Source organism: Pungitius pungitius, chromosome 11 (genome assembly GCF_949316345.1).
Source record: "Pungitius pungitius chromosome 11, fPunPun2.1, whole genome shotgun sequence".
Classification (NCBI taxonomy): Eukaryota; Metazoa; Chordata; class Actinopteri; order Perciformes; family Gasterosteidae; genus Pungitius; species Pungitius pungitius.
The window spans coordinates 8,044,102-8,061,007 of record NC_084910.1 but is presented as its reverse complement, the minus strand read 5'-3'; the positions used below and the strand labels follow the sequence as shown (position 1 = coordinate 8,061,007).

At 43.3% G+C, this 16,906-nt stretch overlaps 1 protein-coding gene across 3 annotated transcripts in view; it reads right to left on the bottom strand.

Annotated features, from left to right (window-relative positions):
* grik2 (glutamate receptor, ionotropic, kainate 2) overlaps nt 1-16,906 on the bottom strand; it is a 238,286-nt gene that overhangs the window by 151,544 nt on the left and 69,836 nt on the right. For all 3 annotated transcript variants that reach the window (XM_062565669.1, XM_062565670.1, XM_062565671.1), the window contains exon 5: nt 4,059-4,240. In XM_062565669.1, coding sequence (XP_062421653.1) covers nt 4,059-4,240 — 182 coding nt within the window. The remainder of the gene's footprint in view (nt 1-4,058; nt 4,241-16,906) is intronic.

Here is a 16,906-nt window from a genome sequence, read left to right as displayed (position 1 = left end):
TACAGATACTCTTCAAGTTTAAGTCAACGTTATCAAAGAGATCCAATAGCACTTCCCACTTGTGCTGATGCATTTAAAGATGAATTCAGATAAACTTGTATAATTTTTCTCTGTATCTAGCTCTGACTAGCTCTGCTAAGACCTTGATTTGGACAACTTTTTAAATCCTCTTATTTTATGGGCTGTGTTTATTTTCCCACAGACACTCAATATTGAGACAGTTCTAACGCTGGCTGGTGATGTGTTTAATTTGATCAGCCTACAGGAACAATTAGCTTCACTTACAAAGCAAAGTCACCCCGGTTTTAAAAATAACAACTGGCTGTGCTACCTCTTCAGGCCTACAACATCCACGAAAGATTAGGATCATTACAAAGATGCCCCGACTAGCCAACTAGTTGACCTGCACAAAAGTAGAAAACTCCAGGATAACTAAAACAGCGCCGCTTGACTTAGTGTGATTCGCTCATCACGGCTTAATCGGTTGCACGTTTGTCGAGCCGGTATGAGAAGGAGAAGCTAAGTCCATTCAGGTGGACGTTCTTAAGTAGACCACGGTATCAATCACAGATTTACTGATGCAGAAACGGAGCAGACGCTTGTGGCATATTTTTTACCCGCTGAGCAGCAACTAATTATGGAAATGTATAAGGATGTGAAGCATATAATATGCAAAAAAAAATGCCACTGGTGTTATTAAACAGAGAAGAAAAAGCCTGGCAGACAATCGCGGACCGACTGAATGGGGAAGGATTTAAAAATACCTTCTTTCTAGGAAAGTTGTACACTCTGTTTTAATTGCTTTTAATATGATTGTTTTATTGCTGTTTATCTGCTAAATGCTAATATAAATAAAATGAGCAAAAAACATGGACCTGAAATGGGCATTCCATGGTACGTGTTCTGGTGACGTCATATTGTCTCTGTGTGTTTCACGCCTCTCTATACTACCACCCCGTTGGCCGTTCTCCTCTTTACTCTTTGCGTGCTCGGCTGCAGTGTGTGGTGTTGACACGGGCGTGTGGCGGAGCCAAATGCAGCACAACGGCACAGAGTGTTTGGTTAATGCTTTTATTACACACGGCCTCACAGCAGGCGTTCGGGCACAATGAGAGGCAGGGCAGAGTTCGGTCCTCAGGATCGGGGAGGAGATGCCGGGAGACAGCTGGTGCGAACGCTGGGCCGGTCGGGGATCCGGGGCAGTCCAAGGGACAGGCAACAGAAACCCGAGGCGCTCAGGCAGGACTCGTGGTCGGGGACAGAAGGCTGACGTGCTCACCGGGGCGGAGACAGACGAACGGGTCGGGAACAGGCAGGGTCGAAACCGGGAGATCAGTCCAAGGAAGAGTGCTGGAGAGACTTGCATGACGCGAAGAACAATCTGGCAATGACAGGCTGGGTGTGCAGTGCTTATGTAGCGGGGCTGATTGTGAATGCGAAGCAGGTGTGGAAGTCAGGAGAGTGACTGATTGTGGATGCGGGGCAGGTGTGGAAGATCGAGCTGACAGGTGAGTGTGACAGGTGTTCATCACATAATGTTTCGGCTGGAGAAAATCGACTTGTAAATAAATGATTCCAGTCTTCAGCATCGATGGCGCTTATGCAGGACGTCATTGTGATGTTGAAGAACTCTCCTATAAAAAGTTATCTAACTGATATCGCTCCTTCATCAATGAGGAATAGAGCTGCCTCGTTCTGACCCTGCCTGTCCTCGTCTAGGGACTCCCTGCCTGCCCCTCTGGATTTCTTTGCTTGTTTTGACCTTGCCCGAAAGGTTCTGTCTCTGTCATCGTTGTCTGAGTCGGGCTTTTGGGATCCATCGTCCACCGCTACTAGTAACCGTTACAGTTAACCACCAAGAGCCTTCTTCCAACCCGGTGTGAAATGGAACAGCCATCAAAGTGTGTACGGCTTCTGTGTCAAAGGTGACCTTGCATGCAGATGGTCAACATGCAAAGTGGTTAACGGGGGAACCATATTTTTAACAACCAAAGCTGGGTGGAGTAGGAAATGCATGCTCCCATGGCATTGGTGTTGTTAACGACACCCAAAATGTGTTGAAAATGTTTTATCTCCAAATCAATTATCCTGGTACACTTTATTGTTCAGCTGTTTATTTATATGCTTTCTAATTACGTTGTTGCTGTTTTGCAATGTTTAATCCTAATTCTAGAAAATGTAAATAGACCATTGTGTTGTTTTGGAATATATATTTTCCCTGGTAGTACTTGTAAAATGCATCTTTGTTTACCACATTTGGGAATGGAACGACGGCCTCGTTTTCCTCATAAGCCATTTGGGGTTCAAGGCTTGTAGCTGTTGTTGAATATGACAATCTAATTTATCGGCGTGCCATGTAATGAGATCAGATGAGGACAGTGAAGTCTTTCATCACGTCCCATTAGTAGGGTTCCTCTGAAATTTTTAATGACAGAATAGTCCTTGACCTTTACCTGGCAATCTAACACTCTGTCACTCTCCCAGGGTTTTTAATCAATGCCAGAGTGCTGGGGGGAATAATGTTGTCTTTAATATTTGATGAATACTGATAGTAGTAGAAATATGACTGCTTGCTAATTAAGTTACTCTTTGCAATGTTTCTCTTTCATGTCAAATTACATTCTCTGCTGCATAGAAACGCCATTATGTAGAATTGTGAGTTTAGAGCCAAAGTCTAGTGTACAAGGACAAGCTTTTGCTTGGAGCCTTTAATTCAGCACTGGGAATAATATAGTGCACCTATATGTAAAGTGTCATTATCACAACTTATATGGCTGCTGTGTTTCATCCAGATCAAGAGCATCCATCATGTGGAGGAAAACGTATCCCAGAAGACCATAGAGCACCGTTCATGGGAGAATAAAATGAGAGATGGCATTAAATTAATTTTGATAATCAAGTCATGATACAAAGTGTGCCATCATGAGATAATGAGAGGACTCATGAGTCATAAGTTAGTTTAAAAACATCATAACCGCTATGTTTACTGCTTTTATTTCCATTGGCAGCTACAGCCATTGCAGGCTTCCATCGTGGCATCTGGACTATTTTGGGATGTCTCCTTCAAAAACTATAGGCAGATTTCTATGGTGGAAACCAGTGTTATACATTTGTACTACATTTGATGGCAATTTCCTCAAAGAAATCTCTGCATGGACAGTGCAGTGTTAAAGGTCATGGTTACAGAAAGTAAACTAAGCTTAGTTTGTTGGGATTGGTAACTAAAACAGTTTACTTTCCTCGTCACTATATGTGATACTGGTCCCCAATAAGGAGCTGCCAGTGGCAACATTATTTACAAATTAGCAGTTGAAACTTTCGGCGATGTTAGCAGTCTAGCAGCCAATTAAAAAGGAACGGGTAACAGAGGTGGGTTTTTTTCAAAATACCTCATCTGAAAAACAACTGAAAACAACATCCGATAAACGAAGGAAATAAGGGAGGCTGAGCAGCAGGAGAGGCTTCGTTCAGTGGGCCACAACAGGCCTCTGTCCTAAGGGGGACTGCACAAGAGGTGATGACTGCAGTGTTTGGAAGGTTATTAAGAATTAAGTCAGCTGGTGCTGATGTACAAGTCCATGCTATGAGCAGTTTCACTGTTATTTCTTTGAATTTTACACTGAAAAATATCAGTTGAAGACCCCTAATATACTAAAGGGCACTATACTGCCTGCATTGCATTAACAATAATGCAACAGCAGTTGGCAACAAAATGCTCACAATCCTATTAAAAGCTTAAAACTGTGATGTTTAAAAAAAGACAACAACTTGGGCAGATTTGCGAAACCAGCTGAATATTAGAGGAAAGAAACACATTCATCATAAACATAAGGATCATTTTGTGTATTTATAGAAGAAAATGTGTCAAAATGAATTGGTACTACAAGTAAAGGCACAATTTCATCCGTTTGCTTTAACAAACTAAAGAAGCTGTGTTCTTCTTCTTCAGACCTTACAGCTGTGTCCCGCTGTGGTTTCCACTTGACAAGCACCTTCACGAGGATTTAAGCTCACAGGTGCATAGAGCTGCATCTACGACAATGTACATACACACATACCTGCTTGAGTATCCCAGCAGCCATTTCGTGGCCACAGTCAAAGATGATGTGAAACTCCTTCCCTCTCTTCATCTCTTTTAAAAGGGGTTTGGCATCCTTTGTCTCTGCAGGCAGCTGTCGGATCTTTAACCGGATGTTGTAGCGGGATGGCGCCTTTATAAGTTCTTGCAACCGAATCAGGCCTGTGGGGAAAACAAGTATGGATTAAGGGCGACGACTCCCCTAAAAATACATTTTAAAAATATATACATACATTTAAACAGTAAGTGAGGTAACAGCTACTTGTGATTCATATATTTGCTGTTCCAGTTCCAATGACACTCTGTGACACCCTCCTACTGTGTGCAAAGTCTCACACAGTACACAATATTTCCTTTCAATTTGTTTCCCATGTCCTTTGTGTGCATCCGATATTCTCCCCAACTCAACAGAGCAGTCCGCATCACCTCAGAATCAGCAAACTTTGATGCAACCATTCAAATATTGTTTCAAAACACAACGGAACAAAGACACATATCAATACTGCCCATCATTCCCCATGAATGACATTGATTCTATGCTCAGTATTGATCACTCTCTTCCTTTATAGGCCACTCCCTGCTGTGTTTAGGACATTTGTGAAGTCAACCTTGCAAAGTTCAACAGAATCAGAACCGCTCATTTTTTACATGTACACGAGTAGTGAATGATTGATCCGTATTTCTCTTCTCAGTAGCTGATCGATCCATTTTGTTTGTTAGTATAAATCTGGAGCTAGTAAACACCTTGAATAATTCATGTATCTATCCTTGATGAATGAAAACAACTGTAGTTTTGTCAAACGTAATGTCAATCTGTTCCAAGTGTCGGATGTTTCATAAACTTTTCTGCTTTCTCAATTTTTGATCAATGCTTTAACTTATAACTTTTTGTCACTTTCATTTTCACTTTGGAAGGTAGCAATGAAGACATTATTGAGGGTGGGAAAAGGTCTAGCTGTATGTACCCAACACAGACCATATCGAGCTTACATGAATGTGACATTGCGTCACATGTTGCAGCTACTGTTCTGGCTCCTCTAAATACACACATACATGATAATATATTAGTCAATGTCTATCATTTGTTATCTTAGTCTGTGCGTGTCAACGAGGCAGAACATTGTGTGCTTGTTTGAGTTAATGAAAATTTAAAAATTATACGCAGCCTCTAAAAAGGGAAACATATTTACCTAATTCCATCCTGTCTACATCAAATAAATTGGTGGGACTATAATTATAATTACTAATGTTTTGTTACAAAATGAGCATTGATTTCTTTGTGGGATTTCTTAGTAAGCAAATATCTAAAAAAAAAACATCCGTGGGTTCAATCACATTTTTCATCAGTGTTATTATTTATGTCAAATAATATTCCAGTAATAATTATACAGATAACAAGAAATGAGTATCTGTTATACTAATGGGACACCTAACTAAAACTAAAAGTGATCACATTCAATAAATCAATGTATTGATCACAAGTGAATTGATACTGGCCCAGATGTTAATTACCAGTTAACAGTCATTCCTTACATCAACAGACTGACCAGTCATTCCTTACATCAACAGACTGACCAATCGGTCCTGTGTCCCCAGCTGTTCGGCCTGTGGCATTGTTGGTCTACTTCCTGCTTCCAGATGAGTGCATTGCACAGTGGGAAACCAGCCTGCAGTCTTTAGCAGGCAGTTGCTGCTTTGTATTAAATCAAACATTGTTTTGCTCACTGATGATGACATCCCCAGAGTGTTGACCTGTGAGACACTGGCAGTGTCTCATTTAACCATGTCACGACAAGATGACTCCTCAGCTGCCGCTCATAACATCAGGAACACTGCAGTGTTCAACATGAATGAACCTCACTGTTAACGGTTTGTGTGTCAAAACCACAGTCATCAATTGTGAAAGTTATTGACTATACACACAGGACATAAAACAATGTGGTTAAGGAAAAAGCTCTTTATCATGAATAAATACCGCTTCATGATGGTATCGGATGGAAATATAAAGCTGTGTGCCTGGGGGTCAATTCATTCTTTCCATTTTTCTAAAGCCCCAAAGGTCCACAACGGTCAGTGTGACATAAATTCTGTCAATAACAAATGTATGTATAAAGTGTAAAAAAAAGAAAGATGCATGCTTGTTACAAAAATAAGTTGTGTGAGGAGGTCTTCCTTTCTTTTTGTAATTCCTTTTGGGGAACCACACCCCACAAGAGAGAGGTTAAGGACATAACTGTGAACAGCACTTAGCTGGAGTCCAGGCAAAGTTATCAGAGCTTACCATGAGGGGAAATCACCCAGTCCAAGGTGAAGGACAATAAATGCCTCAAGCGTCAATGACTAAATGCATTGTTTACTAAATGTTTCAGGGCTCACCAATCAAACACATTATATATTCCACACAGACATTAATGTGAATATATTGTTTTAATAAGGATTTAAGGAACACCAACTGTGTGATGGTTTTCTGTTAGTCACAAACAAAAGAGAGGAAAGGACCTTACTGTATATAATAAGCACCTGTTGTTATTAGACCATTTACTCCTAACACTTCATTCAGGCCTTCCATCTGTGCTGCATGAGGAAATATTTCTCAGTCTAAGGGCCAGATGTGTAGACTCCAGACTCCAGACTAGAGTTCAGACTTCAACGCCGTCAAGACTTGGACTTACGTATATACTTAATGTTGTGATCCAAGTGAGACCAACGGATTTTAAGAATTTAAGGTCTGGCAAAGTGCTTCTCTAAATTTCAAACAAAAGCCTGTGAGCAGCAACAGATTTACTTTACTTGACAGATGGAGGGATGCATGGACAGATGGACCCATGCTGATCCATTTAGTCCCTCCCATGATTCCATTGGGCTGGCCACCATCCCACTTTCTGGGACCAAGATTTATTAGTACTGTTAACGTCTTCATTTGTTCATACGAGTGTATGAAAAGTGTGTGTTTTACTGTGTTATACAGTATTTCACTAGTCAAATCCTTTTAGAGCGCTTGATGTTGCGTTAGCGGGATCCACTGCTGGAGCAGCAATTGCCATTCAACGTTGAGCTAGTAACATTGATAGAAGCAGCCCGACACATGTCAGGGTGCTCTGTCCCTTCTTCTCCTGGGCACAGGCACAGTCTACGAATGTAGATGGGTAAAATACTGAAGTGGGAGAAAAGAAGGGTGCTGATAAGTATTGACAACGTTTAATGCGAGCCAACTGCTCTAGGATCCATATTTAACTCAGCATGAATATTTCATCCCGTCTAAGCGTTTATTAGGGGCCGTCTGGGAGTCTCCTTAGCGTGAAACAGATCAGCCTGCCTGTGATAAATATCTGCGTAAGGACCCAGCCCCTCATGTGCTCCTCTCCCAACTCCCCTCCGAGTGCATTGCCAAAAGGAAGAAGAGTTGCTCTCAATCATTACCACTTGCATGGACGTTAAAGTGATTCCCCCAGACGGCCGCTGAGCAGCGATGCATGATGGGAATAATGGCTAATCAGTCAGCGAGCGGCAGACTCCCGGGGTCAAGGTTAGTATGACCCCCACCACATCGGGTGGCTTCTTCGTGTTCAATTACATGCATGTAACCCGTTTGGTAAATGATTAAAGCAGGCCTAATGTCAAAGGTTCTTCCAGCAGTTCATGAATGCGGACACAGAGGATGCATGCTGCACCACCCTGCTATAAATAAACCCGTGGGTGTAAATGTGGGCCAATCACAACAATACAAATTGGCTTTGTTGTCAGCTGTATATATTATGCTACTATTTTTCCCTTAACTAACAACAAACGAACCAACACACGTTTTTCTGCAATTAATGCTTCCGTTCACAAATGTTCTGTTGCCACACAGTACGTATACGTACTGCTTGCTGCTTGAGTATACGGAAAAATACGTATACGTACACAGTACATATACTTATTTTTTAGTGGTTCTAAAAAAAATTATTTGAAAATGGAAGCAAATATCTTCCGTCACTATAAAGGAAAAAAAAGTGAAAGGCAAACATTTCTTTATCATTTTCAATTTATAAGGGACATATTTTCTAAATTTCACGTTAATTTGGCTATCTGGCATGTCTACCGACCCGAAAAACAACTCCTGCAATTTGTTATGGTTCTTGTACGTCAGATGCGTCATGCTTGAGTGACTGAGAATGAGCTTCCTCATCATTCTCTCATCACTATGAAATGGGATTGTCTCTTACATGGCCTTGGCACACCCCCCCATACTTACTATATATACTGTAGCTCAGGGGTGTCAAACTCATTCCAGGTCCGGGCCAGATACTGCCCACCTTGACCGAACGCGGGCCAGACCGTTGAAATCATAGGGAGGGGAGTGCTGACGATCCGAACGGCGAACGGTACAGCCGACGGCGGCTGGAGGTTCGGCCAACAGGTGGGTTGACGGGCGTTACAATTGCCGACGGAAAAAAAACACAACCACCCTATGATCTGTCAGAAGCTACCGCGCATGCATAGGGACCTTTCTGTTATTCTCACAATAGCAAAGTCATCCGGCGGGCCGTCCACACTCACTGGACGCCCCGCGAGTATGACATATGTGCTGTTAAGGTCTTGGGTATAGCGCCTCACTTACGACATGGAGGCGAAAGGACGTACAGGTAGGAATCCTAGTTTATACTCAGAGAAACCAAGGACACGCAAGAGCCCCTTGCGTGCCTTTTCATCCCCTCTTGCGTGCTTAAGTGTGTCGACCAATTTTTCTAGACTTGCGTCAAAAGCTACGCGAGCTCACGCAGCTCGCAAGGCTGTGATTGGTCTGCTAATTACATCCTTTCCGGAGTCTCACATTTCTGGTTTCATAGCATAATTCCACCATTATTAAAACGAAGCATTTTTACGATAGGCTGAATCAGTCTGCAGAGTTTTTGTTGGAAGAAATCCATAAATATGACCACTGATACAACCCGTCATTGGTGAACTATAAGGACGCGCGGATAGCGTCCAATTCATAGACGCAGATCTCCGCAAACGTTGGTTTGCCGGGCGAGGGGTGTACAAAGTTGTGGAGGAAAATACGGAACAAATGTGTCCGCAAAAAAATTGCATGTTGTCTGTCACTGCGTCTTGTCTTCATGCCATGCCAAGTAGTTCGTAGTATATGTTGTCGTTTTGTCAGGTCCCTACCAGGTCCCTTTTTCCCTCCCCCTTCTCGCTTTTTGTTTGTTGGAGTGGTTTTGAGTTTTTTGGGGGATTTTGAGTTTCCCTTTTAAAGTTAAACTATTAAAGTCTTTTTGTTTCCTGAACTCTGCATCTGAGTCCTCTCTCCTTGCCCTCACACCCATCGTCCTGACAGACACAGATGCGGTGGATGACGTGACACAGAGACCTAACAATCACACCTGAACAGGGTCGCTACAAGGTATACAAATATGATATTTGCCAAAGAAAAAAAATATATACTCAAAACAGGTCACACTGTGGAGTGCTGTTTTAGACAGGATATAAAGGGTGGTCTTTTAAATGATCCTTGTGGTATTTTGACCAAGGTATGTTACAGACATTTCATCAAGACCCCAAGGAACCATAACAACTTGTGGTAAAATGGGCATACGATGGGTTCTTTAATGCCTCAGGCGCAAATTTTCTCTTTTGACCATGACTTGTCTATTGGCTTGCTTCCTCATGTTTGACTAAATTCTTCATACTTGCTCCAGAGACGGATACACGTTTTTGCCATGCTGTACTGACTCATCAAGGCAAACTTTCTAACAGTGTTGTAATAAATGACAAAAACAGAAATAATTTCAGACCCCATTTGCATTTCAGCTAAGCAGTGGGATTAGCATTGTGACTTGTGAAGAGACAGTGATCCTTTCTCTTTTGACTGGTATGATGGCAATAGGACTGCTGGTGAGGAGCCTCACACACACACACATCAATTCAAAACAAATATTGCGGGAGAGGTGACTGAGTACACAAAATATTGTTTTAACAGGCTGCTCATATGTATGTGTCACGTTTATTGTCAATTATCAGATATGGACAGCAAAGAGAACAAGGCACGGTGTAAAGTCATCATCAAGATACAGTTAGTATTAGCTTTGCATGAAGTAAAACATTCATAATATCACAATACAAGGGGAGACATGGCTCTAAATAATTTTCTTAAATGAACATTTTGGCAATTCACCCGTCATCTATATTAGTTGTAAAGAACATGCTGCCTATATGACCCTTCTTCAAGCAGCCCCACCATGTCCAAATAAAAGACTCCTTCAATCATCAAATAATTGAGGAAAGCATATGGGAAAAATGTAATATTTTTTCCAAGTCAGAGCTTCACAAGAAGTCGCCACGGCTGAGAAACGGTGAGTGGTAAAACACTGCAAAACAATTAAAAATGACTTTGAGAATCACACAGTCACAGAAAATGGAGGTGGGATGGGTTGGTGTAATACGGTGTCTCTTGTCTTCCTTAATGTAGCCTCAGTTCAACTATTTTCATTATACCACAAATTGGTCTCAGGAAACTTATATTATCCTCTGTTCTTAGACCCCTTGTATCAGAAAATGAAACAAATCACTAAAAATAGCGTTGGTTGCTAGCCTGTTTATTGGCCATAAAAGTGTAATTCCTCTGTAACTACTTCGTCTTTCTGGATAATTGTTTCTGACAGGGTACAGGGGAAACCTGTGAGGGTTCTAATGTGTAAATATCAGTTTATATGTAAGAAATAAATGATAATGGCATAGAAAAAACACCTAAAGGTATCCAGTCCTATAAAACATGGATATACCAGGCTAAAACTAAGTGATAGCCCAGTGCGTGGACAATAACCATGAGAAGTTTTACTTTGATGAAGTGAAGCTGAACAATTCTAGAGAGGCTTTAGTGAAGGCCTCACAGGACAAAAACCGAAGTGGTGAAAGTCCGGCTCTGGTTTGAACTGTCAGAGCTTGTTAGATCTGACTAGCCTATTGTGGAAAAAAGCAACCGCTCCCTTAGCCACTCAGAAGCCAAAATGTTAAGAGCGTAAATGGCGCTGGAAAGTGACGTTTGGCCTTGAAATCCACCCCGAACCCCCCTAACATTATTCAAAAGTGACAAGGAACTGTGTGATTCCGTAAGATGGCTGCTGGAGTGGATTCAATTGATATTTCTGTTGAAAACGGCAATAGTATGAGGCAGTTAGGATTGATATGGTTTGATATGGTCCGAGTGTTTGGTGTTTTTTCTCATAACTATGGCGAGGTTTGTCTGAGAGAAAAGTTGGTGTATTCAGCGCCGGTTTCACTACTGATTTACTGCCACCTTTTCTAAAGAATCTTTAGGATCAACTGATTGGACACAATGTTCAGAACTTATGTTCAGAATGAACACAAGTGTAATAGATGTAATATACTACAACATAATATTAGACATCAGAAAAGTAGAACATGACATGACAGCATGACAGGAATGAGACAAAGTAGCATTTGTCGCACAAACAATGGCAGAAAAAAAGAACAGAAAAAAGATTACTGATGCAGTTCAAATCAAAGTGTCAATAAAATGTAATCCTAAAATATCAAATGATTATGAGATAATATCTGAAGCATACACATCATGAAGGGTACACATTATTCACTCGATTAGGTAAGGCCATTTAGTTTCATTCATTCATCAGAGAAATCCAGCATTAAATGGTATTTGGTATCAGCAGTTGTCTTTTGACCCTGTCTTGTAAGAACATGAACAGCCCACATGCATTCTCCTGGTTGGTTTGAACAAAGTTAACAGGCCAGCTCAAAGCCCCGACGCCCGAACTGGAACTGGAATTGAAAAATAATCGCGACCTCCCTATGTACTTATATATGGCTGAGGGGTCTTACAATGTCCCTATTCCCTCAAAGCGGGCCCTGGCCTGATCCTACTATGCAGCAGCAGAGTAGCTGGCAGGTGTATGGATGTTCTGGCTGGCTGGGAGAGCCAACATGCCGCTGCCATCTCAACTTTGCTGTCATAAAGTGGAGCTGTTGGAGGAGTCCCATTATGGTTATTGATTTGCTTGTTTGCTCCTGATTTGGTGGATAAACAGCACAAAGAGCGAGGTTTCCTTCCCCTTTTATATTCCATTCCTGAAAAGCAGACACAATTTAGAGCAGCGGGTGGTGAGGTCACGGGGGGTATCCATGAGAATTATATGATTATATATAATATACATAGCCATGTATAAGTGTTCACCTCCCTTGGACTTTGTTCCAATTTTGTACGGTTACAGACTGGAATTCAAATAGACTTAAATAGACATTTTCCCATTGGATCAACACAACATGCTTAGTACTTTGAAGGTGCAAAATATATTTTTGTTGTGGCACAAACAATAACGAAAACAAAAAATGGGACATGTTGGATGCATTTGTATTCACCCCCCTGAGTCAATACTTGGTAGAACCCCTTTTGCTGCAATCACAACTGAAAGTCTTTTGGGAAACGTCTCCACCAGCCTTGCACATCTAAAGAAATAAATGTTTGTCTATTCTTTTTTATTTTTTATTGTAAGATAAGGGACAATATATAAACATAACAAGGGGACAACAAAACACATCATATTGTGAGGGAAATGTAGAACGGTGTGTCTGGGTGTGCCCGAGCCTTTTTCAGATGAAAGAAAAAATACATAAAACACATCATTTAAAAATTAATTGATACAGAATGATATGTGTGTTATTTCCACTTCATGAAGATAGTTTTAGATCCGTAGATGAGGATGTTGAGGATGTTCGTCCATTCCTCTTGTCAAAAAGTTGAAGCTCAGTCAAATTGGATGTAGACTGAACAGCATTTTCCAAATGTTGTTCTGGGCTTTGACTGGGCCATTTGAAAACATAAAGATGCTTTGATCTCAAACTGTGATTCTCAACGACAGGAGCATCATTTTGAGACGGGAGGGGCCCCCCTGGGCATCTCCTTCCCAAAGAACGCAGCAGTCCCTCTCAGCTTCAGTCAGAGCAGACAAACCCTTCCGTCCAGACTTTAATGAATTGCACCCGCAGGAGCCAGAACCCGACTTGCAGAACCGACCCACAACTCCAACCGACGACCCACCAATTTACAGATGATGGACTATTATCTGCTGGTACATTACACCAATTCCATATGTAAGAAACTTAAACATCTGGTTATACGAAGACAAAGTATAGAAAAGTACAAAGGGATGAATGCTGTAAATGTTCTCCAACGCTGGCTTTGCTCAGGCCATCACCGGGTCAGGATGTCACGGTTTTGTCTAATGTCTAGTCGTCGTTGGTGCACGTCCTTTTGATTCTGTTGGTGAATAAAGAGCACCTTTTGGAAACCTGGAAACTCCTGCATTTGAGTCCTGCCTTCAGCCTGCACCAGCACGCCTCCTGACAGAATGACGCGACGAAAAAAGGACACAGCAGATTCTTGGAGCGATCTGGGCCCCGACTACTTGGACGTGAGGAGTCCATTTTGGCAGCGGAAAACAAACTTTGTTTTCGGGCCCAGAAGCTAACATAAGGCGTGCTTCGAACTACGGGACATCCTCAACCCGAGAAAAAGGAGCCCGGGGGGGAGGAGACCACGAACCCCCCCAGTCCCGGCTCCTGACCCGGTCCCAAGACGCCCGTCCCAGCCCGAGTGGGCCCCCAGACGCCAGTCTCCGCCCGTCCCGGCCCCCAGACTCCCGTCTCCGGCCGTCTCGGCCCCCAGACTCCCGTCTCCGCCCGTCCTGTCCCCGGCCCCGTCTCCAGCCCCCCGACGTCTGTTTCTGCCTGTCCCGTCTCCAGCCCCCCGACGTCTGTTTCTGCCTGTCCCGTCTCCAGCCCCCCGACGCCTGATCGTGCCCCCGCCCTCCCGTCCCTTGGTCCTCTCCCCCCCACCCCTGGGGGCCGCCTGGGATCCGGCCCTTGAGGGGGGGTGGGGTCAGGGGTTGGGCCGGCGCCACGACGCCGCGGAGCCCGGCGTTCCCCGCCACGCCGCCGCCGCCGCAGAGCCCGGCGCCCCCCGCCACGACGCCGCCGCCGCAGAGCCCGGCGCCCCCCGCCACGACCCGACACATGGCCGCCATCACCTAGAGTTCCCCGCGCGGCCCAGGATCGTCGGGCCCCCACCCTCCCTCCACTTGTCTGATTTTCTCCGGTTCTGCTCCCCTTTAGGACCGTCTGGAATTCGGTCCTTGTCACGGTTTTCGTTCTATTCCTGTTTTATTTTGCAGTTTCATGTCTCTTATGTCCCTGGGTAACTTCACTTGCCTGCCTTGTCCTGTGATTGCCTGATTGTTACCACCTGTGTCCAATCACCTGCACCTCCCTTGTGTATTTAAGCCCTGTGTGCCTGTTGTCCCTTGTCGCGTCATTGTCTAATGTCTAGTCGTCGTTGGTGCACGTCCTTTTGATTCTGTTGGTGAATAAAGAGCACCTTTTGGAAACCTGGAAACTCCTGCATTTGAGTCCTGCCTTCAGCCTGCACCAGCATGCCTCCTGACATATTGTACTGAAATAAACTAAAAAACATCTAAATTACATAAACTATTGCCTGAACTTCTTTAAGAACTCGGCTCCCATTTGGGTTTGTCCTCAGTGGCCACCATCAATGCAATCTGTCCTCACTATCAGGTCATCTGTGTAAATGTCGGCAACGAGAAGGTAAAGCTGTTTGCAGGTCAAGCCAGGATCTCATTTCCTATCACCGAGACAGAAAATCAAGCGACTATTAACCGCATAGTGAACCAGCAATGTTCACTTTACAACTTAATTAACAGAGGGGGCAGGATCAGCAACAATCAATTCCTCCCTAAACCTGCAGGGCAAAGACCCACACAAACATACACAGACACACACACTTTCAATTCAACTGTATAGCAATTCTTTTTGTTATCAATCTGTCCTTGGAATTTGGGCTCTGGTAACATTCAAAGCACCTTATATATCGATCTGACACATTTAACCCTCTTTCAGTGTCATACATATGTATATAGGGAGCAGTATTCAGAAAGAACAAAATAAAAATGTAAACCAAGCAAATAGTTGTGCTTTTATCATTTTGTTGAGCCAGTTGTCCACATCCCAAGCGTCTCTGTTTTTGAAGTGCTAACAAAAGAAACAACAGTTTCAGCCAATGCTCACTCTCCAGCGTCATTTTACGCTCTACCCATCTTCGCTTCCGAGTGGCTAAGCATGCTCTCAATCATTTCAGAGGAAATTTGGTCAGTTCCTATAGGATCAAACAATTAAAAAAAGTGGTTGAAAAGCGTGAATCGGCCAACCAGAGTCTGACAAAAATCCACATTTTGAAAGTTCCAGTTTCTCTGCCAGGAGGCCTTTAATAAGGCCTGTTCTAGAGTAGTAATCCTCCATCTATCAACATCAAACCTGCCACTCTTACTGTCCACACACACTGTAGTTTTAGCCTGGTATCTTCATGTTTTATAGAACTTAGAGGGTTATTAATGATTGTATTTCAGGCAATTCACAAAATTCAAAGGGTATATTTAACATATGAAGTAGTAACATATGAATGGATTATTACACGTCAGAACACAGTGGATCCCTTAATCCCCACAGAAAAAAGAGTTGTTACCCTTTTATCATGGCTGTGCCATTTTCCGAATAGAGGTCAAAAAATGCATGATGCAAGAAAAGAAATGCGTAGCTAGATTCTGAGGAAACTGAGGTCATCATTTCTAGTAGCAAAATGAATTACCTAATGAACTGCAACATTTGTATTGCTTGACTTCCTTTATAACTTAGATGTGTTTGTAATTGAATACAATTAACACATGACTTGATAGAGCAGAGTTTAACTGGCCTGAATGCTAAACACAGTGGACACACACTGCAGTACTGTGATCTAGGCCAAGCTGGTCCCAGTGTGTCAGTTGGATGGAGCTCTGGGAGGCCTGGCAGCCTGTCTTCAGGCTGGCACACAACCAGACCCCTGGCATATGGTACATGTACCAAGCCTGCTCGCTTATTTGTCCGCTTGTGACCTGGACTGCAATAATAGCAGGGTCTATTTCCTGAGTAGAAAGGAAAGCATGTCTCCTGTAACCTCTCTTGCATACTTCTATCAATTGTGTAACATCTAAAGTGGAAACATTACGCGGGTCTTAGTGTGCTCTTTCACATTAGTTAATGTTTTATAAGAAATGTTGAATCTTAAAAGAAAAAGAAAAATGGATTAAAGACAATATTCGCTAGTTCCAGAACAATGGAGGCGCTTTCAAATAGTGGTTATGCAAATGTATCCATCCATTTATTTGTTTGGGGATGGGCTGCGGTCATAGAAGGCCCAGCAGGTTGACCCAAACATCCCTGTCAACATTTTCCAGCACATGCTGGGGGCTCCCGAGGTGTTCCTCGGCCAGCTGGGAGATATGATCCCTTCCGGCTTTCTCTCCCTTAAGGCAGGTAGTGCCTGCTTTACTGTTTACTGCAATCAGCCTGTTGACCTCCCGATCCATTCTACCCTCACTCATGAACAAGACGGCAAGATACCTGAACTTAGTCCAGTTAGTCTGTCCCCACATGGAGAGAGCGGTGCACCAGTTTACGGCAGAAGACCATGGCCCCAGATTTGGAGGTGCTAAGACTCATTCCTGCTGCCTTACACTCGGCTGCAAATCGTCCCAGTGAATGCTGGGGGGTCACTGCCCGAGGAGGCCAACTTGAAAAAACATCAGGCTGCACCTATATTCTGTCCGTGAAAGTCAGAAACTGGTGATTAAAGGCAGCCCTGGTGGAGGCCAACACCCATCTTGAACATGTCTGACTTACTGCCGAGGGACCGGATGGCCCGGCACCCCATACTCACCCAGCACCGCGTGTAGCCTTTACAACTTTGGCCTTACTCGCGCC